Source organism: Fragaria vesca, linkage group LG5, assembly GCF_000184155.1.
Source record: "Fragaria vesca subsp. vesca linkage group LG5, FraVesHawaii_1.0, whole genome shotgun sequence".
Classification (NCBI taxonomy): Eukaryota; Viridiplantae; Streptophyta; class Magnoliopsida; order Rosales; family Rosaceae; genus Fragaria; species Fragaria vesca.
The window spans coordinates 20,592,113-20,615,746 of NC_020495.1; the positions used below are offsets into that span (position 1 = coordinate 20,592,113).

The 23,634-nt window shown below is 38.8% G+C and overlaps 4 protein-coding genes and 1 pseudogene across 4 annotated transcripts; 2 read left to right on the forward strand and 3 right to left on the reverse strand.

Moving 5' to 3' along the window:
- Positions 1-210: 210 nt before the first annotated feature.
- On the reverse strand, positions 211-830 carry LOC101293592 (annotated as a pseudogene).
- A 962-nt stretch (positions 831-1,792) lies between these two features.
- Positions 1,793-4,375, forward strand: LOC101293884 (protein SUPPRESSOR OF GENE SILENCING 3-like). Its single transcript, XM_004300145.1, has 2 exons — positions 1,793-1,918; positions 2,730-4,375. The coding sequence occupies exon 2, from the start codon at positions 2,779-2,781 to the stop codon at positions 4,267-4,269; it is 1,491 nt and encodes a 496-aa protein (XP_004300193.1). The 5' UTR covers positions 1,793-1,918; positions 2,730-2,778; the 3' UTR covers positions 4,270-4,375.
- Positions 4,376-7,139: 2,764 nt separating this feature from the next.
- LOC101294176 (cellulose synthase-like protein D3-like) lies at positions 7,140-12,504 on the reverse strand. The gene is made up of 4 exons (XM_004300146.1): positions 12,429-12,504; positions 11,276-12,095; positions 9,852-10,659; positions 7,140-9,477 (listed from the first exon to the last, which is right to left on the reverse strand). The coding sequence occupies exons 2-4, from the start codon at positions 12,067-12,069 to the stop codon at positions 7,717-7,719; spliced, it is 3,363 nt and encodes a 1,120-aa protein (XP_004300194.1). The 5' UTR covers positions 12,070-12,095; positions 12,429-12,504; the 3' UTR covers positions 7,140-7,716.
- Positions 12,505-17,756: 5,252 nt separating this feature from the next.
- LOC101294761 lies at positions 17,757-23,510 on the forward strand. Its single transcript, XM_004300148.1, has 2 exons — positions 17,757-18,323; positions 23,371-23,510. Exons 1-2 carry the CDS (start codon positions 18,062-18,064, stop codon positions 23,448-23,450), a joined length of 342 nt encoding a protein of 113 aa, XP_004300196.1. The 5' UTR covers positions 17,757-18,061; the 3' UTR covers positions 23,451-23,510.
- Positions 17,778-23,432, reverse strand: LOC101294467 (abhydrolase domain-containing protein FAM108C1-like). Its single transcript, XM_004300147.1, has 5 exons — positions 23,092-23,432; positions 22,066-22,102; positions 21,088-21,324; positions 20,853-20,900; positions 17,778-18,585 (listed from the first exon to the last, which is right to left on the reverse strand). The coding sequence occupies exons 1-5, from the start codon at positions 23,430-23,432 to the stop codon at positions 17,992-17,994; spliced, it is 1,257 nt and encodes a 418-aa protein (XP_004300195.1). The 3' UTR covers positions 17,778-17,991.
- Positions 23,511-23,634: the final 124 nt, after the last annotated feature.

Here is a 23,634-nt window from a genome sequence, read left to right on the forward strand (position 1 = left end):
GCCTGCTTTATAGGATGATGGTTATGAAATCGCTGGGTTTATACATCTTAGCCCAGAAAGAGGATTTCTTGGTATTTTCCAAACTCATAGAAACCCACTGTCCTCTTTCTTACTACCCCCATCTTGATGCAACGATTATGCTTGGAATCAATTAAACATTGATTTTGCTATATTTGAATTCGAATCTCATTGGTTTCAAATTACAGTTGCATATGCAAGACCAAATGAAATACGCAGACCCAGATTGAGAAGATGAAAACAAAAGATTCTCTCAGATTCAAACTTAACTAAAGGTTTCTAGATTCTGGGTTGATATCCAAACTTAATTTCCCATTTACGAAGAATAATATAAACTCAGTTGTTTCCGCTTCAAAAGAACAATCATACATGAGAACATGTTGAACAGCTACTCTTCCTTGAACCTCTTCTCCACTTCCTCCAAGCTTTCAATATCCTTGTAGTACTTACAGATGCGATAGATACACCAGTAAAGAAGACATGCTGCAGAGCAAAGAATAACATTAATTCCTTTGAGCTTTGTAGAGTGATTTCTCAGAACGGTCTCGCTCAGCAGCAGTGCAGATGTCTGAGGTGCACGTCAAGCGATGCTCCATCTTCCAGTAAATATCGAGGAGCTGGAATCCGACGAAGGGGACGACGAAGAGCGCCGGCTGGAGAATGAGAGAGATCAAAGACACGAAGCGAGTCAACAGCTTCGGCGCCGGGAGAGTTAGGAGAAGCGCTATGGCCGCCTCTGCCGCCACCACGTACGTCAGTATCATCCACTGCAACGCCATTTTCCGATTCTTCGTCAAAAATTCGATTTCAATTTCTCTACTTGTCTTGTGCCCGAGAAAATTTTTGGTGCCCACATCAGATCTGGATTTCTAAAGGATTAAGACGTGAAGGGACGAAAATACCCCTGACAGAATTGCCAACTAGCAGCCTTCATAACGGACTTGCCGGTAAAAGTACCAGAGTTCGGTTGTGATGAAAACTTGAGATACCATTTTGATGTTTTACAAACTTGAGATATTAAAATTTATAATGAACAAAAGTTGAGATACCGTTTGGACTAATTTCTCTAAAGATAATTGTGACAGTTCACATTTTGATGAATTTTTTTACCTCCGGCTTTATAGTAGTAATGATATAACAACCTCAACCGTGAAGTTTCTTAGAGCTCATCAAGCATATATTAGATAAATGATTTGTAGAATTGTTTAAGAAACAAGCGATCCTTTTTCTCAATACAGATAGATCTGAAGTGATCACATTCCATCAACTAAACACATCTCAAACTTCTCGCACCCACCAGCCGGTTGATGAAAATATACTGACTACAGGAGATATTCGTGTTACTTCGTGTACACTGGTTTGTACACGTATGTGTGAGTTATAGCGAGTATTTCATAAATTATAGACCACTTCAAAACTTCATTTTCGAGAAGGATAATCAACTTCGCAAATATCGATCGAAACTTGAACCCTTATCCGATGTCAAACAGACGTCACCACGACGTCGACCATTGATCTTAACTGGCCTCGTAGGCTCGACCTTAAGGCATGATTGATCCCGTCCGGGATCGCCTTTACCAAATGATTGAGGAGTTTGAGTAAGGTTTAGTTTTTGAATATTTGACACGAGGTGTAAAGAAACATGGAATGTGAAATCAGTACATTTATTCGATCAAAAAAGATAAATCAGTAAATTCAAAGGTTCCAATGGCAAAATTTTACAATACCCTACACTCGCTCTCTATATAAAGTGACAAAATGACACCACTCCGTTACAACATGAACAGAGTGAGCTCATAGGCACAGCCTCTGCCTCTGTAGCTGTCACCTCGAGGAGAAGGTGATTCATCAACCCAGTCCTCCCATTACCAAATCGATCAACAACATTCTTGACGTTGAGGTAGATAACAATAGCATTAGACTCATTATCATTTTCTGATTCTTTTAATGTCACCGCCGTTTGGTTCGTCCTTGTTTGTTCTGGATTCTATAATTTCTATTCTTTTCTTGAGCTGATGTTTGTGTTGATGGCATTTAGATATGGTGGTGTTATCTGAGATTTTGGATATGTGGGTATGTTGCGTTTGGTTTGTGTAAAGTTGTCTGCTTCATCGTTGTTTTGTTGAATGGATTCATGGGTTTCATGGATATTGATGCTATGAAAGCTTGGGTCTTTTGGGTTTAGAAAAGTAGGTTGCTTTCTTGTTCATTTGTTTTGTATTATAGCTTTTCTGGATCTTCGGATATTATATGGTGTTTATGATATGTGAAATGGGTATTGCGGAGGTTTATGAAGAGTGGTGGCTATTCTATTGGTTTGTTGAATGGGTTTATGGGTATATGCCCCAGATAATGGATGAGGATGAAAGCTCTATACTTTTGATTTAGCAAAGTGGTGGTTCTCTTTTTCGTTTATTTTGTTCAATGGTTTTTATGGTTCTTGCATAACTCTTCTGTTTGTGATATATGAAATGTGTATTACAGAGGTTGATGGAGAATGCTGACTCATCTATGGGTTCTTATTCACACTTGAGTTTGTTAAGTTTTTGTTTCATGAATTTCATTTTGATACGAAACAAGTTTGTTTCATGAATTGTGTTTAGAAGTCTGTGGTTAATGTTCATGTCCTGTGGATTTCCAATTCATACTTTCTTTATAGCTTGTAAAATGTTTCTCTTTAGAATATGAGTTTTAATGGGCACTTGTGATAGGTACCTCTTTCCAACTTCGAAAGAAAATTTGATGAACTGAGATTCGAGGATGAGTTCAAAAAGAGCAAACGGAAATGGGAGGGGCAAGCAAGTCATTGAAGCAGACAATTGGCAGCTAAGCCAAGGTGTAGCTGATCTTAGCATGGGTTCAGAAGAAGCTAATGGAGGGTGGGAAGAAGTTGGAAAGAAAACGAAGAACCGAACTGGAAGTAGTGCTGCAAAGGGTACTCAAAAGTCTAACACAAAGGCATGGGCGCACCAAGATGTCCAAAAGCTCAATATGTGGAGTGGTAACGGAGGATCACAAGTTGTTAATATGTTTAAACCAGCTGGAAGAGGAAACTCAAGGCTGCTACCTAACAGTACCCCTCAGCAAGTCATTACCCCTCCACTGCACAATGGGTGGAATTGGAAGTCAAAGGCTGGCAACAATGACAGATATGTGCCTGCTGCAGCTTATCCTGCTGATGATGATGATGAGTCTGATGCTTTGAGCGACCTTGATGATGAGGATGATGATGACGAAAATGACATTTTCAGTGATGACTCAGACTCTAGTCGTATGAGTCACGGCACTCAAAAGAACAGCAAGTGGTTCAAAGATTTCTTCGACATTTTGGATACGTTAAGCGTAGAGGATATAAATGATCCTAATAGGCAGTGGCACTGTCCTGCTTGCAAAGGAGGTCCTGGTGCCATTGAATGGTATCAAGGCATGCAGCCATTGATCAGACATGCGGAAACAAAAGGATCGAAAAGGGTGAAGCTTCACAGGCAGCTTGCACAACTTCTGGAAGCAGAGTTGAAGGTGCGGGGTACAACTGTTATACCTGCAGGTGTGGTGTTTGGTAAATGGGTAGGATTAAAAGAAGAGGACAGTGATCACAAAATTATCTGGCCTCCAATGGTAGTTATCATGAATACCAGACTTGATAAAGACGAAAGTGACAAATGGCTGGGTATGGGCACTGAGGAGCTTTTACTCTGCTTCAGCGCTTATCAACCTTCAAAGGGTAAACACTCTTATGGCCCCCAAGGACATTGTGGGATGAGCACTTTGATCTTTGAGCCATCGGCAATGGGTTACATTGAGGCTGCACGGCTGCATAGGCATTTTGCTGAGCAAGGTTTGGGCAGGGATGCTTGGGATCGTAGCCCTGTGTTGTTTCGTCCAGGTGGTAAACGACAGCTTTATGGTTTCATGGCAATGAAACAAGACTTGGATATATTCAACAAGCACTCAGAAGAGAAGCTTAAGCTGAAGTTTGAGGTAAGGTCCTACCAGGAAATGGTCCTCCACCCCTTGAGAAAGATGAGTGAGGAAAGTCAACAAGTTAACTATATGAAGACCAAGGTTGCTAAAGAAGAGAAACACAGTCAGGCTATAGAAGATACTCTTCGTATAGTAAATGAGAAGATGCTAAAGATACAGGAGGAAAATCGCGTTTTGAGAGAGAGGACCAGGATGCACTATGAACAAAACAAAGAAGAGATGGATCTCCAAGAGGAATTTTACAAGGATATGCTATCCCGTACCTAAAATTGATATGTCAGCTAAAGTCGATCAAATTTTGGGACTATATTTTGCTTTACAACTGATTTTTAAATGGGGCATTTCAGGGCTCAGTTTCTTTATTCATGCTTTATTTTCTGCAGTTTTTGTTCTTGGCAGATACAATGAGAACCAGGCTTCTGGATATACAGCCCTTTTTGGATAACATTTTTGTGTACCTTCTTGGAACAAGGTGGCCTGTAGTTATTTTGGTACTCCAGACATTAAGAACAGTACTATTTTGGCTGAAGTTTGTTTTATCCTTTGTTTTGTTTCTGATTTTCGCTCTTCAAGTATTTGCTTTGTCACTCTTATGATGTCCAAATTTGCAGGAAAATTTAAAATGATATTGAATCTTGAACTTGGCCTGTTGAAAATATCAGGCCTTGGTAAATACTACATTGTCAAGGTTCGTTTGTTTCCTGAATGCATGTACTTTTCACATTCCTTTTGATGATTTCACAGTATTAGTAAATTGTCCGATGTTATTTACAGAAGAGACTGCTCAAGTTATTGCTAATTTGCTTGGCTTAATCAATATCCAGAAGCAGTCTGGGAAGTTTTCCCATTCCATTGATGGGAACATGGTCTGAATCTTCCTTGGCAGCTTCAGACTTCAAGGCATGTTACATGAGCATGCCTAACATCTAATACTTCACATTACTGATTTAGTGATTTGTTATCCAAAGACTCGAGGAGAATAGCAAATGCATTTCGTAACTTACAGTTATGTCATCACTTTCATATGGATCTGTTTATCTGTCTTTGTTTGGAATTATGACTTACATGAGTCACCTTCTGGTTACCTATTTTTCTTTTCTTTTTCCATTAGGCAAACTCTTTTTTCATAACTGGCAAATTACCTATGCTGTCATGCTGAGCAGTTGCCTCCCTTTGATTATATTAAATCGAAAACATACATAGGATGGACATAGAGACTAAACCCCTAGATACATTAGATCTTACCAACTAGTGATATGTGTTAACCTGTTAGCCACACTGTTTATACACAAATCGGATTTGAAAAAAATACAAAGAACTATGTCAGATAAGTCCTCCAATTCTCCCTTACATGTTCAAGAGCAGTGCATGCAGTCTGTCTCAGCCTCAATTTCACTCCAGCCCTCATGCATACCAGATTCGCCATAAGAACGTAATAAAAAGCACGCTCAAACTGATCAGCACTTAGAGTAGGTGCACGGCAGCACTTCACAATCCTTGCAAACATGCCGAGGGTCTTCATTTTGTTCCATACAAAACGGACACAAAATATCTGAGTGTAATCCTCTTAGCTAAGGCCACTCTTGTAGGTAAAATATCACGCACCACACCATGTATGCATCCTAATCTTTGGAGGCAACTTCACTTTCCACAGCTATCTCCACAAGGCATCGCCCTTCACCCGATGATTCGATGTAGATACAATGCTCTACCAAATTCTGCTTCCTTCAAGCTACATGGTAGTCATTCTTGAGTTCATGATATTTTAACTATTTATGCATAACAATTTATATCGAGGGACTATCATGTATCTGTATTTTGTCATTTAATTTTAGTCATTCTCATATGTATGTGTAAATACACACCGTGTATTAAAAATACTCTATGCACAAAATTGAATCCAGTAATAAATTGGAAAGGTCAACCGTAGAAGGTGTCACCTGGTTTCTCTGTTGGCCACAACTTTGATCCGTCACTTCATCATCATCTCATATGAACCATATTTCCGAGTCCTTATAATCAAGGAAGTCTCTCACTCTCTCGCTTTGCCTTGTTTAATTTCTAGATCAACTCTTTCTAGCTACGTGTCTTTTTTTGTTTTTGCTTGATAATTTTCTGACCAAGGTATAGAACTGGAAACAATGAGAGGTCGATTCTACTCATTGTCTTGCTGCAGGACGATGACAATCGATTGATCAAGAAGTACGTGCATATGTGCAGGTAGAAAAGGGAAAGAGATCGAGGACTAAGTAGAGGAGAAATGACGACGTTAAGTGAAATGTTAGAAGAAATGGTGGCGCCAATCCTATCAAGACTGCCACCCAAGACTTTGATACCATTCAAATGCGTCAGTAAGTTATGGTACGCCATTATCATTGATCCTAGCTTAGTGACCAAGAACCTTTCAATTTCCAGGCACAACAAGTTCGCTTCGGACACTTGCATCCTTTTCCAGGATAGAAGCATTAAGAACGAGGAAGAGATTGATGCTTTCATGAGAAACTTAGATCTTTTACTGTCCTTTGCTTCATATTTGCAACGGTGATGATGATGATCTTACTTTTGTTCTTGAGGAACTTGATGTTCTGTTTCCTTTGAGTATGTATCTTTCAACTCTAGAAATGGTAGGGCATTGTGATGGGATCATTTGTCAAGTAACTGTGATTTCAGTTGTATCTTGTGCAATCCCGCAATTAGAGAATTCCAAGTTCTTCCTGAGTCATGTGTCCTTTATAATCTCCCTCCTAGAGCTGAAGAAGAAGAAGAAGATGATGATGATGATGATGATGATGAAACTGCACCATGATCAAATACAGCTGTTATAGGATTTGGCTTTGATTCCAAAGCTAAACAGTACAAGAGTTGCTACAATAGTTGGCACTCAAGTTAGAGTTGATAGAGCAGAGGTATACACCATGGGTGCTAATTCTTGGAGGGAGCTCAAGAATGTTGATATAGCATCATCAGCATGCCACATCCGTTCGGCGTCTAATTTTGTCTTGCACTTGAAGTCATCCATACTTTTGATGTGAGTGATGAGCTGCTATTTGATCAGGTACCGGTGCCCGATTGTTTTGATTTTTATGAAGATGGACTTGATAGGAGCCTTGCTGTGTTGAAAGATTCCATTGTTTTTTTGAGTTTTGACCTATGAAAGATATGAAAATCGTAAATCTTTTGATATATGGATGATGATGATGGATGAGTCTACAGGCGTCAAGGGTTCATGGACAAAATACTTGACGTTCGGACCAGTGGAAGCAGGCATCAGAATCAGAATTCCATTAATATTTTGGAATTAATAGTGATGTTCAGGAGATTCTAATGGTTACCAATGACAATCGTGCAGTTTCCTATAACCCAGGTACCAAAAACCTCCACCATTTTCCCATTCAAAATGCTCTAGCTAGCAAAATATGTCCAAAAGAACTAAGCAGATATATTCAGAAGTTCAAAGAGGGTCGAAAGATGGAAGTGCTCAGCTCTAATTGTATTGAATGTATTTAAACCTGAACAAAGTAATCAAATGAACCAATGTATCTATAATCCACTTTTCCTATGAACATCAGATTCAAAGGAGGAAGAAAAAAGATCGCTAGAAAATGTACATGTCACTGGAGACCCTATACGATTGCCTACAGCTGCCTGGCTTTAAGTCGAGTTCACAAGGCCAAAAGATGAGAGTGAATAGAAAAAATGTCGTGGGTCCGTGTATCAAGGAAACTGGAATGAACCTCCAATCCCATCACTGCCTGACGGGGGACTAATAGCTACCCAAAGGAGAGAGATGGTGATTGCCAGAAGGCCAGACCACACATACACAATGGTGGGGGTCCTTCCTCGTCTTCCCATGAGTCCTTTGGCGAAGGGGTATAGATGAGCCAACACCCAGAAGCTGAAGAAAGAACCTCCAAGCAAGGCACTCCACTTCGGTGCATCACTGTATATAGTTCGACAAAGAGCAACACCCATTCCAATCAAGTTGATCATTATGATAGTAATAGGTGGTACCATCAGAGATGTCCATTTGAAGATATACAGATCAACAAAATCATCATCCGCATCATCTCCTCCAGATTTCGATGTCAAAGTGAATGATATCTCAATTCCTGCTATAACCTTAAGAAGACCTTGGAGCACAGCAGCAAGATGGGCACTTGTTCCTCCAATCAACCAAAACTGCTCATTCCTCCACCACTCCTCCAGTTCAATTCCGGACCACTTGATCTCCAGAACAGCAAGAAGAATGAGGGTAATTGTAATCCCCAAGAGATATACCAAGAAGGTTACGTTGAGCTCCTGAACAATGAACTTGCCAGTGAAGAGTGAGAGTGCAGGAAGGAAACAGTAAACAATGAGGAAAATGGATGTGAAAGGGTACATTGCGACATTCAAGTAGGCAATCCTTTGGAGAAATTTCATCCTGGAGCTGGCCAGAAGAGCATTGTTTCGAGAAAAGAATATCTCAACAGAGCCAGTAGCCCACCGCAAAACCTGATGAAGCCGGTCAGTGAGATTGATTGGTGCACTTCCTCGAAAGGCATCTTTTTTAGTGACACAGTAGATAGATTTCCATCCACGGTTGTGCATCCTGTAACCGGTGACCACATCTTCAGTCACTGAACCGTAAATCCACCCAACTCGTTGGCCCCATTCAGTCTTGTCCTCGTACCAGCATGAGATGCAACTAATTGCCTCTGCAACTGTTGATGCATCAAGAAGTTCCCGGGGAAGAGTAAGGGCACCAATGTGGCGTCCATTTTTCATAGATGGATGATCAGCAAGGGGCCGACCTTGGAACTCTGCAACTCGGATGGAGTCAACAAAGAGACTTGAGTTCCCGAAAGTTTTAGGAATAAGAGAAAGTCCCATTTCTTCATTCTCATTGTCTAGTTCAACTGATCCATCTTGGGAATCAACTTCAGGAGCAGAAGCAACTGAAGAAGTTTTCTTGCGCTTGGCAAAGAAACCACTACAGCAACTATCACGTTCTTTCAGTGAAGGAGGATCAAAGCCATATAAGGCAACACGACGAAAGAGACATCCTGTTCCCACATATACTGGACCCTGAATTCCATCAAGAGCACGCATGTTGACGTCAAAGAAAACAGTGTTGTGGTTGGCATAGCGATCAGAAGGGTCTATTCCTTCAAACCTCTGAGGAAATTGGACATAACAAAGGCGTTCACCACCGCGGTCCATCATGAAGCACATGCCTTCTCTCATTGCTTGGGAGTAGTAGATGTAGTGATCACAGTCAAGATTAAGAATGAAAGCGCCATTGGACATGACGGCCGAGGCACGAACCAATGCATTCATAGCACCAGCTTTCTTGTTATGATCATAACCAGGCCTCTTTTCACGAGAAACATAAACAAGCATGGGAAGACGGATATCAACCTCACTCAGATTCATGGAATTTGAATCATCTTCTGTTCCTTTAAGTGGCTCATCACTAGGGGGTTTTAACATCACCTATAGATAATTAAAACCAATTAGTGGTATCACATAGAAGTTCACAGTAACAATGACAACCAAAAAAAAAAACAAAGAAACCAGGTTTCCACCTAGTCCAGTATATTTGGTGATCAGGCCACTTTGTATTGATATAATAACTAAGAAACTAAATGGAATGAACATACAAAAGAGTAAATCCAATCTAGTCTGGGAAATGTGATGAGAAAGTGCATGTTCATCATGCATGTAGTCATTTGTCAGAAAAGAAAGCGAAAGGGTCTCCATTTCAATTCAATGCAAATGCATGTAACAGACAAGTTGAACTGTGTCAGAGCTAAATTATCATTTGGCAAGCTTACATATCAAATTATACGAAATAATATGATGCATACCTGTATGATACTGGCATGATCACCCTTCGTATGCTCAGGGGCAGAAATGACCCAAGTACCAGGCCACTGTGTTCCATCAGTCATCCAAGTTGCTTTTGGGAGCTTTAAATTTTCCACCGGTTCATCATCTCTATTCTCTCTCCGGAGTTTCATAGCTTTGATCTCCTCTCTAGCATTGAACGCATCAGAACGTCTCCGGATTGAATCAGGAAGGCCATTAATCCTAACCTTAAATTCATCATACTCACGCTTTACCTGCCTGCGATCCCTTACAAAATCAGAGCGTACTTTATTCTTGTAAGGATCTCTCTTCATGCTGAAATAAGATTCTGGGTTCCTTGGCTCAATATCATGTTTCCGACAAAATGGTACCCACAAGTTGGCAAAACTAGCAGCTTCTGCCATGGCCTCAAAGGTCAGAAGTGCACCTCCATCATCAGACACATAACAGGCAAGCTTCTCAACAGGATAGTCAGTTGCAAGTATCGAGAGAATCGTGTTTGCAGTTACAAGAGGAGGTTCTTTCTCTGGATCTGCTGTAGATACAAAAATGTCTATTCCTGGAAGATCAGATTTTCCGGTAGGATTGCTGGGATTTGGAGTTTCAAACTTCTCCTTTAAAACATCAACATAAGCAATGCGATTTATAGGGCACAGCTTTGGAAGCTGATCAAGTATCCAAGAGAAGGCAAACCAGAACTCACAAATCACAGACATAAGCCACAACCACACTGCATCCTCATTAGGGTGTCTGACTCTCCATTGCAAAAATAATCCAAGGGCCACCAGTCGAGCTAATACTAGGAGCCTGAAATAATAAAACACTGAAGATTGTAAGTTTAGAATTACTTGCAGCAACTATTGTGAAACAAGGCTCTAACAAAACCTTATATGCAATGAATTATGTAGCATCCAATATGAGATAAGCACACAGAATACAACAAAAGAGCAATAGATCACTGAATCTGGTGACAGTAGTAAATATTTAATATATTCGGTTAATATGAGCTGCAACATTCATGGACAAGTCTTAGTTATGAACTCCAGAATTTGAGCAACACTAAACAATACAGATCTAAGATTGACTTTGCACATAAGCAGAGAGCTAAGCAAAGAAAGAAAAAAAAAAACTTGTTTTGTATGGTACTTTTACACAGAATACTCGAAGCACTATCTAAACATCATATGTCATTTTTGTGCACAAACTTCTTGAATTCAATCACGCAAATGTGACTTAGAAATCATCCACATGGAACTTAAAAACAAGGCTATCCATAATCCATGCTAAATAAAATCACCATATTCCAGCTATCGTCATCCACATGGAACTTAAAAACAAGGCTATCCATAATCAATGCTAAACAACCTGCCAAACAAAATCACCATATTCCAGCTATCAAAAAACATGAAGAAAACAATCTTACCGATATGGACTGAGAATTGCAGCCGAGATTGTCACTTCACGCGTTAGTGGCTTCCATTGCTTCTCTTTAAACATTTTAGGATCACCGCCCATCCCATCATGGCCACCATTCTCATCTGCCTTTGGCCACATAGCATTTCCATATCCATAACTCCCTTTCGTCTCAAACAACCACTGATTCTGATCCATCTCAATAGCCTGACTCTCCACCAATGCTTTTGACTTCATCGACTTTGATTTCATAAGCGACATCCTCCTCTCCGTCTTTGACATCCCATCCGTCGACAGCCTTTGCTGCCGCATAGTCACACCATACTCATTCATGTCCATCTCCTTATAAGGCTCCTTGCACCCCGGACAAATGCTCTCACCATTTCTCATAGCATCCCTATAACAATCCATACAAATCTTGTAACCACATTCACAAGGGACTATATCCAACCCCCTCTCATCAGTCACCACCTGAGCATCACATCCAGGTACAGTACAATAAGACCCCTTTGCCCATGTCATCTGGGGATGGCTTGTATCGGTTTCAATCACTTTGTCCTTCAACTGTGCACGCGTGATGCAGTTGTAGCCGCCTGTAAACATAGAGCTGGATGCATATTGATCCTCAACTCTCTGAGAAGTGGACCGCTGCAAGGAGACTCCGGCTGGCTGGTTGTCCGGTGTGGCGGGTATCTGGACAGTGTAGGTTGCAAATTCAACACTCCCAATATCACTGTCAAGGTCATTGCTAGTTTGCTTAAAATGGTTAAACCTGGAGGATCCATTTGGGTAATTAGAGGCCATAATTTTCACAAGAGCATCCAATCAACCTGAAATCCAAAACCCAAATATTCAATCACCTACTAAATCAAAATCTGAAAGGACTAAACAAAAACGCTCCAAAATCAATGCAAAACTCAACACACAATTCCAAGTTAAAGTGAAACAGAAACAGATATGAATCTCACTTTCTGCAAAACTCTGTTCTGAAAGAAACAGAGGAAACCAACCAACCCTTCTCTCTCTAGAACAAAAGTACAGTAGTATCTCTCTCTCTCTCTCTCTCTCTCTCTCTCTCTCTCTCTCTCTAGAAGTAAAAGCAAAATTATGAAGATAAATAAAGGAATGAGATAAGAGGAGATTGTCAAAATGATGGAGCATACCAAATAACACCAATTCTTCACGAAATACTTAAAGAAAAGAAGCCCAAATCCTCTGACACTTTCAAAACTGCTGTCACTGAGTAAGCAAAAAGGCAAAGAGACCAAGTCCGACCTCTTTCACTTTCAAAACTCTTACACAACACTTCCAAAGCAAAAGTGCAAAAACCCAAGTGTTCTTATACCCAAAAACACAGTGCCGGCAACCCACTAAGAAGCCTATTCATCATTTTTAGTTTTGGCAAGTTTGGGTATGGATTTTAGGCAATGAATAATATATGAAGCCAATGAGAGGGCGCCGGTTTGGATTTGCAGGCAAGAGAGTAAGGTGTCGTGAGAGAGACAATGGGCAGAGAAAGAAGGAAGGAGTCGTCTCTTCTGTGTCTGTGTCTGTGTCTGTGTGTGAAGGATTGGGCTTTTTGGGGTTTTATAGGGGTCAAATTGGGAATTTTGAGGGTGGGATTTTGGATGTGTGAAATTCCTAACGCGCCTGCGGTCCGCGTGGGTGGTGTGAATCCTACGCGGGCAGGACTTTTTGGTTCTTCTTACAGCCATTTTGGTGATGTAGCAAGGAAAGAAATCATGACTCTTTTGATTATTTCCTAATTGATGGGTGATTGATTGAGATTACGAAGTCATTTCCTTTATTACACCAAACAAAATGAAATGATTAAAGGAAACAATTTTTTTTTACTTTCCCTCGATACAGAGATAGAAAGTAATTTAGTTTTTTATTGACGTTAAAAGAAACAAACGAAAAAATCTGAAGATTTCATTATATCATTGAAAATGAGACGTAAACAAACAGAACTAAGATGTGGAGATGAGTACTAAGGTTATCAAGCTCACCTCACAATAAGCACCAACCTCAGCTTCTTTGTATTCCAATAAGCTCAACAACAACAAAAATCAAAAGTAAGTATATAATTTAATCAGTCAAATATTTGAGTTTTCACAAGCAGGATGATGGGAATATGCAAGAGTGTTCAATGTCAGCTTGGTTCTCTTGACATGAGCAAAAAATGAGTTGTTTTATGTTGTTTGCATTCTTCCATTACCAAATCGAGAAAACAATATCGTTTGATGAAATAATTAAGAAACGATGAAATAACTCAGACCCAATTTATAGATTTGTCGACTCATTTTAATTATTTTATTTTCTTATCCTAATTACAATTAAACACCTTTTGCACTATATCTGTTTCATCGTTCATGAGATTTTATTTGTAATCGACAATTGTTCTTATCTAATGATGGCAACACAAATTTTACTATTTACACACAAAGGTATACAACTATACATTGACTGTTTCATCAGAGAGGCTAGGCGAGTGATGAGGGTCGACCAAGTTGAAGCGTTGAGGGTGGTTGTACTTGTACAGTAGGGGATGTTTGCCCTTTGTCTGAACATGAGCTGTTGATAGTTGTATTTCCACACTGCGTGCAGAAATGAATTACCCCCAAACCAAACATGCTTTGGAATTGGAACCTCTATCCTTCCCTTTCCCTTTCCCTTTTCCTTGCATCATTAGCATACACACACTCGATCGCTTTCTTCCTAGAGGCATCCACATTTTCCTTCTCTGTTTTCCATCGTTTTTGGTAATGAATATCCCCCCAAATAATATAAATAGTCGCATGCATTGACAATTTGACCCACCCTGTCTTTGTTGGTATGGATATTAAGCTCTTAAATACCAAGTATGAAAGGCAACGACGTGTTATGGAGCTGGTTAGGTATTCTACTCGTTGTCAGTCATGTTTTATTAAGCTTAAATTGGGGTTGAGGTAGTCTAACTCTAAGAAGATTGAAATTGAAGCAGTGTGTTGATTTTATCCTCCTTGGTGGCTCAATTCGTTGCCACTTTCATGCTTTCGAGGTTGCTTGCCGCCGAGCACATGTTTTTTCTTTGAACAATATTGTTTCATTTTTACGATCTCAGACTATTATTTCGTATTTAATCTTCATGATTTTAATTTGTGTATTTTGATTTTGCATATAACTAGTAATTTGCAATTTTGTGTGCTGCGAGTTGCGTAACTAGTGGTATCCTCAATATATTCAGCTGGCTCAAGTGCTCATGAATCTAAATTAACAGAAATTTCTTGAAAATTTTTAGTTTCTAAAAGGGTCATATAAAGAACAGGGGTAAAAACGTCATAGTGATTAATTATCAAAAGGACAAGGACTAAGCCAGAAACGGCGGAGAATGTAGGAGATATTCCTCTGTCCCAAAGACCAAAGTATCTAATTAATACAAATGGTGAAATTCCAATATTAACCTCTTCACCTCCCAGCCAAACAAATAACCGCGTAAAATGGCGTTGGGCCCACCAGTGTGCTTTTTCGCATGTTCCGGACTTCCGGTCTCGTCGAGTTTCCTCTTCCTCATAATTGGATTGTGGGAGTAATTGTGGGCGTGAGAAGTGCTTTTCCCCACCGTGATTCCAGCAAAAGTGCTTATTTTCTGGTTCACCAACCACCAAAAGTGCTTCCATTCTAGGACCACCCTTCATTCTCTTCGGTATTTCAGTTGGAGGTGTGTCCTACCCTAATTAGACACCAAAAGTGCTTTCACAACATGTGAACCAAACACTAATTAGACACTATAATCTACTTTAGAACGTTAACCTTGTACCACCTTCCGACTTTTTGTTTGATGATTATCATTAGCATTCATAAAACGGTTTTTCTTTTGTTTACAGTGTTAGAAAATAAAAACTACGTAAAACCTCTCTCTACGATAAAGTTTACTTTATTTACGGTTAAATTATATCTGACAAAACTAAGTTAAAAATAAAAGATCAAGTGATTAAACTACAAGGTCCTTAGCATTCCATATAGTTCTCGGCTTTGAATTGACATGTAGATAAGGCCTTGTGTTCGATTTAGAATTTGGGTCTTGGATTGTTTCGATTGCATGCAGTCCTACTTTGAATTTTTTTGATATTCCAATTGCATAGGTCGTTAATTGCACCCCCTGTAGTTAGAATTAGATTTGTAATAGTTGGATTGCGATTATATCCTTCTAAATGTTGAAGTTTTTCAAAGATAGTACGGTTTTTTTGCTTAGACTTCAAGTTTTTTTTTTTTTTCCGGTTTTTGTTTCATGACTTCACTTTGCTACGACAGTGGTTGCTCTCCTCTACAACTGATGCAATCTTGAATCGTGTATACAACATTATTTTGATCGGTAAAGTGGCAAAAATTACGCAACAACTCATATTCTGAAGTGTAAAGGCAGAAAGAAACTCTTGCTAAAACCCTAAGATCCCAATTAAAATTGCCTTTGATGCAATCAAAACAAGTAACCGAGAAAATGACGCTACCAAGGAGGGATTCGAGCTTGTCAAGCTTCCTTATCAACACTTTCAGGACCAACCTACGCATATGAGGTTTTTCCAGGTGAAGATAAGCTGAACCTGACATTCAAAACGACCCAGACCTCATATGGTAATACAAAAACCACAAAGGTGCTAAGTACAAACCCAAATATGCTACAATAGTTAATTAGCAACAACCTAGCTAAAACAGTCGCATTTTCAATTAAGCGATAAATTTAGACTTTTTATGACAACTTTGGATCATCAACAGGACCATCCCAAGAGAATTTGAAGGATCTATATGTACCATGATATGATGTTGCCTATACCAACATGCTTATATGTAGAACTCTTTCAGAAAATATCAGGTGTATACACAATTACACACCAGTCAATTAGTTATTATATTTACATACATATGTTGAATCACTCATGAGTTCAAATCAATTGAAATATACAAAGAGCTTAGGTGAAGAAAATGAGTCTAAAGTCTAAAGAAGGTTCCATATGCTTCTTGTAGCATATTAGTAATTTAGTATATGGAAAATTAGCGTCAAAAGAGTTGGTAACATTTGATAGCTGGGAAATGAAAGAGACCTCTGCTCTATATACATCTCATGCGGATCGAGCATACATATATTGATATATATATTAAGAGCTGTGATATATGGTATTACATACAAATGGCAAATTAGCTCCATTGGTAGACCTAGTAAACTATATATTAATGTGGGACGTCATGAAGATTGAAGAGATGTCAAAATAGTAAACTAGTACTGGCTTGGAATATGTCAAAACTGGAAAAATACGACACCTTACTGACTGGCTTCCTCTTCACAAATTAGGTAGTTGCAAACGAAGCAACAGAAACGATGAATAGGTTGTTTTGGGTCGGTTTTGTTTCACCTATCTCTAGTCTCTATTTCTTCTCTAATTTACAAGCATTGCAACAATTGTTGTAATGCTAGTCAAATTAGTACTATGAATAAGGAATTTAGGTTTCAAGGCAATGTAATGAACAATGGATTGGCATGTCAATAGCCTTTTGTTGTTGCATTGTGTAACCGAAATCAATAGTCGATTTTTGATGAACAATGAATTGACAGTTGCTAATTTAACTGGAAAATTAACTTTTCTTTTAGGGTTAGTGGGCATTAACCCTTAATAAAAAGATGTCAACCTTTGTATTGATCAGACGTGAATACACATAACTAAAAAATTTACAATTGCTTTCTGTACTCATGTATAGTTACTCTGATCAAAACAGTTATTTACTAAACGGAGACATTTCAAGATTAGTCCATCTAAAAATCACTGTCGACAGACCACAAATCTCATGCTCCCTCCTGACTATGGCTTCTGGTCTCCATGTTCTAGACTAATAAGGCTGATGACTTTGAGCAAACACCTATAAGGAGTAGTGTATATCTATGAGTCCATGACCTAACATGATAATTTACTTGTTTTTCCCTCTTTTTGGTTTGGAGAGTTTTTTTCTTTCTTAAGAAAGCAAGGACGTGAGGAAGGTGAGGGAATCCAACTTCAAAACTAGAACGTGGTTTCCACACCGAATTCAAATCACAGACTTAAGTTGCAGGTTTGAATTTGGTAAACTATTGTTTGGCACCAAGTTTAAGATTCCACAATATCACCAGCAAGTTTCCACTGGTGGAGGAACGATTTGGAAATCGAAACACAAGTTGGTAAATGGAACCAAATTGATAAGGATATTGGTAGACGTGCTTCCTTGAGAAACACTTCCACACACAAGCACATGGATACTTGGCATCCTGAATGTAGCAACTAGCATCCTGGGGAAAATGTGATACCTTGGCAAGTCTTGATGAGGGGTTAAAACAATGCAGTTTCTTTACATAATCCTTGTTACAATCATGTAAATTCAGGTTCATAAGATATAAGTCATCAGGGGAATTGAATCCCTTTTCCTCTAGGTATTCTCATTTTGATTGCTCAAAATGGCAGCCAATCCTGCTAGTCTTGGGATTTGCTTCAGAGTCAGAAAAATGTCACCGACTCTAACAATATTGCCTATCTCATTCAAAGTGTATGTTCTTGAAGAAAGTTCATATATTGTTCGAGTTTCAAAGCAGACCAGTATCATGAAAATAAATTAATTATAAAATTTTAATCTACCCGACAACTACTTCCTCCTGTTTCCAACACTACTGCACAAGAGAAGGGTGTTAGCAGCTCAGAACCTATACAACAACCATGTATACAATCAGCCATCCTGCCTCCTGTCTAACCCACTTTGTGTTCCTCCTACACAGCACCGCCACTGAAAACATGTAATGCAGCAGCTTGGTCCTGCACATTTCAGGGATTTGGGCCGCCAGCAACATTTTATGCAGCTTGGCTTCCAGCAAGAGGAGCATTTCGGCTTCCAGCAAGAGGAGCATTTCGGCTTCCAGCATGAGGAGCATTTCGGCTTCCAGCAAGAGGAGCATTTCGGCTTCCAGCAAGAGGAGCATTTCGGCTTCCAGCAGCATGAGGAGCATTTTGGGCGCCAGGAGCATTTTACACATTTTGGCATAGAACATTCAGGGCATTTAGGTCGGCAGACTTTAATTCTGCAGCAATGGCTTGCACATGATCTCTTGTGCACATGCATGTTCTGCCGGATCTTTTTTAGACGGATTTCAGTGGTTATGTTCTCCATTTCTTGGACAAATCTGCAAAGATGGCGGATGTAATCAGGGTAAAGCTCCAAGTTGCAGTGCCCACCTCCTTTAATCCATAGAGGCTCATACGGATCCCTTGCCATTTCCCACAGTCCATTGCCATGTAACCAATTCACAATATCATCTTCTGTACCCTGGAAGTGCATTTCAGCTTATAATTATGATAGGCATATCAACTGAAATCTATATGATTACAGAAACTACTTAAATAATCATTGATAAAATATGTTCCGAAAGTAGGAAAATCAAAAGTAGGAAAATCCTTTGAACTGAGCTCAGGTTGTCAACCTAAAGAGCCAGCCAGAGTTTTAAGGCCACCATGAGTTTAGTGATCTCTTAACAATCAGCAAAGTAGCGAAAGATCAGTCTATGACAAAAAGCTAAGCATTTGCATATTGACACATATAGTGGCACGTTTCCAGTGACAAGTGGTGTCTCTTGAGCATTTAATAGAAGGGAATAGGCATAATCAAGTGATTACAATCTACTAATACTATTCAATTACGGCATTGAGATTCTGCTTTAACCTTGGTTAGTGTCCTTAGGGGTAAGGATAATGTCTTTCATCAATATGTTGAATGGTAATATGTGATAATAGATATAGTGGCTGTCTTAATTGTTTAAAATAAGAAGAAATTACATAGCTTATGCTAACAGGAAATAAGCAACTCAATTTTAGGATTGGCTCCACTCTGGCAAGCGTTGCAAACACGTGCCTTTATTGTCATACTTTCATCTCCTCAGTCAAAGTAGACTTCCTTTCTTTCCATTAGGAACTCAAATTCTTTTTAACACAAAAACCCATCTAAATTTCTATCCTAATCACCTAGAATACTTAACCATCAATCTATCAGTCGTATACTATTGAGATGAGATGCTAAGATCAGTAACATGATGCATGACATTGAGCTTTCAAGAAACTCAAGGTTTGGTGACCCAGATAGTTGGGTTTTATGTTTGATAACAAAAGAAATAAGAAAATGACATGTTACATCTACTAGTATTAGATAAAATCTCACAGAACTAAATCCTTTGGTGCTTTTCGTACATAGTTTATTGAGTCAAATGAATTGATGATTCAGTGTTTCCTATTTCCAACACAGAACAGAAGCAACTTTAGTAAAAACCTAAAATGTGAACAAGTATAATAAAAGATAGCTACCTTGAGGTGCATTCAACGTCCTATAACAAATGAGTTCTAAGGGTTCAAAACACAAGACATACAAAAGTCAGATTGTATCACCCTGAATCAAACATTTTAGTAAAATTAGTTTTATCACCCCTTGTAAACTTTTCATGGATCCCAAATTCCCAGGAGCTTCATACATCTCCGGACTCCCAAAGTCTAATCAACTCCATTCTCCATGAAAAGATCTGAAGATTCTGAACTCTGTCTCATCTCTTTCAAAGTTCATTTAGTTATGAGACATATTTGAACCATGAATTTCTTTATAAAACTAGAAAGTTAAAATTGCACCTAATATGTTCTGTCTCCCATGTTCTTTGGTTACTCTTTTCCCAGGATGTAAAAAACACTCTAAGACTGGGACTGTCAACCTACCTGGGAATCCTGTGTATCATTTTCACACAACGTGTCTGCAGACTCTGTCGATAAAGCTCTATTGGCATTGAGGATTTCGCAGGTTGCCACAATCCATTACACAGTGTCCAATAACACTAAAGAAAGGTATAGCTATAGGGAATATGATGGAAGTGGTTAAAAAATAAATAAATAGGAAACTCAAGTCAGATACAGTTTAATAACTACTGGGGTTTAGCTGTTTGAGAAAGTGAAACCTAATTGTCAGTCAACCTATCTAAGTTTATATTCTCTTTTAACTCCATGTTCAAATAGATTACTTAAGTTTTACAGTGGCCTATAAGATATAGTACTGCCTGCGACACATCAGCTCAGTCTTGGTAGTTAGTCAAGATTTAAGACAAGTGAAGAATACAAATGCATTCATACTCCATCTGATTCTTTTAACATTAACAATCACTGCCTAAGGTCAGAAGTATAAACAAACTAAGCATCACACAAGAAGTATACAACCGGGCTGAGTGGCTTGTCCAATTGTGGGAGATTAAAGTTTAATTGTGCCAAAGAACTCATTCATCTATTTCTAGAAAAGAGATAAATGTCTATACTCGGCTAAATTGAAATGGGGTTACTTTAATAAAATGTAGTGAGTGCTGTGGAAGATGCATAGAGAAATTAATCAAACCAAGAAATTCAACTGGATTGAAAAAGTAAACCTTAAGCAATCCTTGAAGAAATATCCAGCTAACAACAGTTTCACAGAAGTGAAAAAATTCATTCTCACGGTTATGTTTCCAACATTACATTTTCAACCAGACAAAGAAAGACATGAGACTCATAGTAATTGATTCAAGCACTTACATGTATCACTAGCACAGGGCACTTCACGTTCTTGATTTTATTGATGTTCTGCATACATAAGAATATTAGCAAAGCATAATACTCTAGTCTTGGCAGATTACTACATTAATCATTATCAGAGTCTCTACTAATTGCACATCAATATTAAAAAATGAAGTCCTATATGGTAGACCGTTTCAAGAGTCAAGTTGATGCCAGACATCTAAACTCAACTAGCCAAGATAAAAGACCATACCTTATAAATGTCAAAGCAGAATGTAAATTTAACATGGCAGACAACACGAAGGCCAGAGAGAATTGCACTGTGCAGAACTACACCCCTTAATCTTGGTAGTTTAGATGCCAAGTGGAGTGTTGGTCCACTTCCAACTGACTGCCCATACAAGATCAAATCTTCCTGGCTAACTCCATATTCAGTCTCAAGGCACTCATATACTGCCTCTATGTCAGCATATGTGTTTTCCTCACTTGGCTGGATTCCAGTAATAAAAAGTCATAATCTAATACATTTAGGGCATGAGCTGTCTGAGATTTTAATGATGACAAGAAATACTAGAAATAATGCACTAACTAGCAAACATGTGTAAAGTTGAACGCATGAAATGACAAGATACCTCCAACTTTCATGAAAAGCAACTAAAAGGTTACAAAATCCAAAACATCAAGGCAGTCTAATACTGTAAAAAGCCTATCAATAAACATATTATTTCTATAATGCGTTGCATACATTAACCATACAAACCAACAGTTACCAAACTTGTGTATTATCATATTTGTCGCAGCATATAAAGGTTAAATGCAGGGAGACTCCATTAAACATGTGACCAATTTCAGTTAAAGTTGCTCAATTGTCAGTTAATAATATGACTCAGTAACCAGCTTAAAACACTGCAATTATTGACATATCTAGAATAAGACATATGTCTTCTGAACCAATGGTCACTATGCCTTCGGCCTTTTACATAATCCCACAAAATGACTTTCTACCTTCATATTTTAGAAACTATGTGATGATATGAATGATCTCTTAAATGGTTAATCACTTTCATGGTTTGGCGCAATTGCAATTCCTCGAATGAATTATATAGTGTGGTAATTCATTAAAAGGATCTTTATGGTCTATATCATTATGATATGTATTGCTTGAAATATTGAAATAGGGTAGAAGTAGAACAAACTTCACATGATGTAGCATAAGATTATTGTGGGCTACCTTGCCAGTAGAGGATCCATAGCCAGAATAGTCATATCTGCACACACAATTCAGACTGTATGAACATCAAACCCAATCAAGTGAATGGCAGGGAATACAAGAAGCACATCTAATTAATAATTAATAGCAATGTGATTGGTATTCATTAAAATTTTGATCGCATTGCACCTAACATCAGTGAAATATGAATAGTAAAACCCAATATGAAATGTTCCAAGTTGACAGAGCTGGAGAGCACACAAATTTGACCTACAAACTTCTTAACACGGAAAATAAAGACTCAAGGAATTGGTCATTCACAAATCTGGGAAGCCCATTTGAAGAAATCAAACACGCGAAATGCTCATGACATCAATCATGTACTCAATCAAAGTTCCCGTCATAATTGCTAAGAACAGAGTTAGCATTTCAAAGACAAAGATCATAGAGAACCCTAAGGCGACTCTAGTGAACCAAAACACAAAAAGAGAGGGAGAAAGTGAAAGATAGATCTGAAGATCCCTGAGGCACAAAATTCCAAGAGAACACAAAAAAAGAACAGTAAAGCTGAATCTCCATATCCAAATAGAGCAACAAAAACCATTTACTTTATACAAGGAAAAAGGTAATATTAGAGGAGAAAAGAAACAAAGGTTGAAAAAGACTGATAAATCTGACTAATTCACTTTCACTTTGATTTGCTCTTATTGGACAAACATGAAAAGACATTCAATGATAGGGTGTATGTGAAAACAGTTGAAGTTAAGAGATTTAAACATTCACCCAGATCTAACCAGACCCATTGCAAAATCTCTCAACTTAAGGAAAGGTAGTAAATCAAACTAAAGCTCAATTTAACAGCAACAACTGTTGAGTAAAAACAAAAATCAAATAAGCTCACAAACAAAAGGGAACTTTTTTGAGGTTTGCAAACTCCATGGACCATGAAGCTGAAACAAAAAAACAGAACCCAGAATCCAAAATCCACACATTATGAGACCCAGTGAAGCAAACTGGGTGAAAGAAAAGAGAAAGTGACTGACTGACCCAATGAGATTGACCCTGAGAGCGACCTTGAGCTGGACAAAGAGATCATAGAGTTGACCAAGGTCAGCAGCATTGCCATGAGAGTAAAGCAGAGTGAGACGAGCATATGGGTTTCGAAGATAGAAGGCGACAATCTTGGAGCCACGTTTGTTGTCAATGAGCAAAACGTCGAGGGAGTTGTCCTGGGCGTGAGGCAGAGGGAATGAGGTGGTGGTGGAGGAGGGGGAGGCTACGACGGTGAGCTTGCCGTCGTTGTTTTCAGGGTGGAGGATCTTGTAGGTTGGGGGAGATGGAGGGAAGAAGGCGAATTTGGAAGCCAAGGTAGAGCACATGCACCCCATTCAGGAAACCCAGAATGAGATTCAACCCAGCTCATTGAGTAAGGAAGACAAGAACTAGAAGAGCAGAGTGCATTGAGATGGGTTTTGGCTTTTGGGGTTTAAGGTGAGAGGATTAGAATGGGGGATGCACACTAGAAAGTTGGTTTGGGGTTTTGTGTAGCTAGAGGAAGTGTGTAAGGTGAGGTCATGACTCATGAGTGAG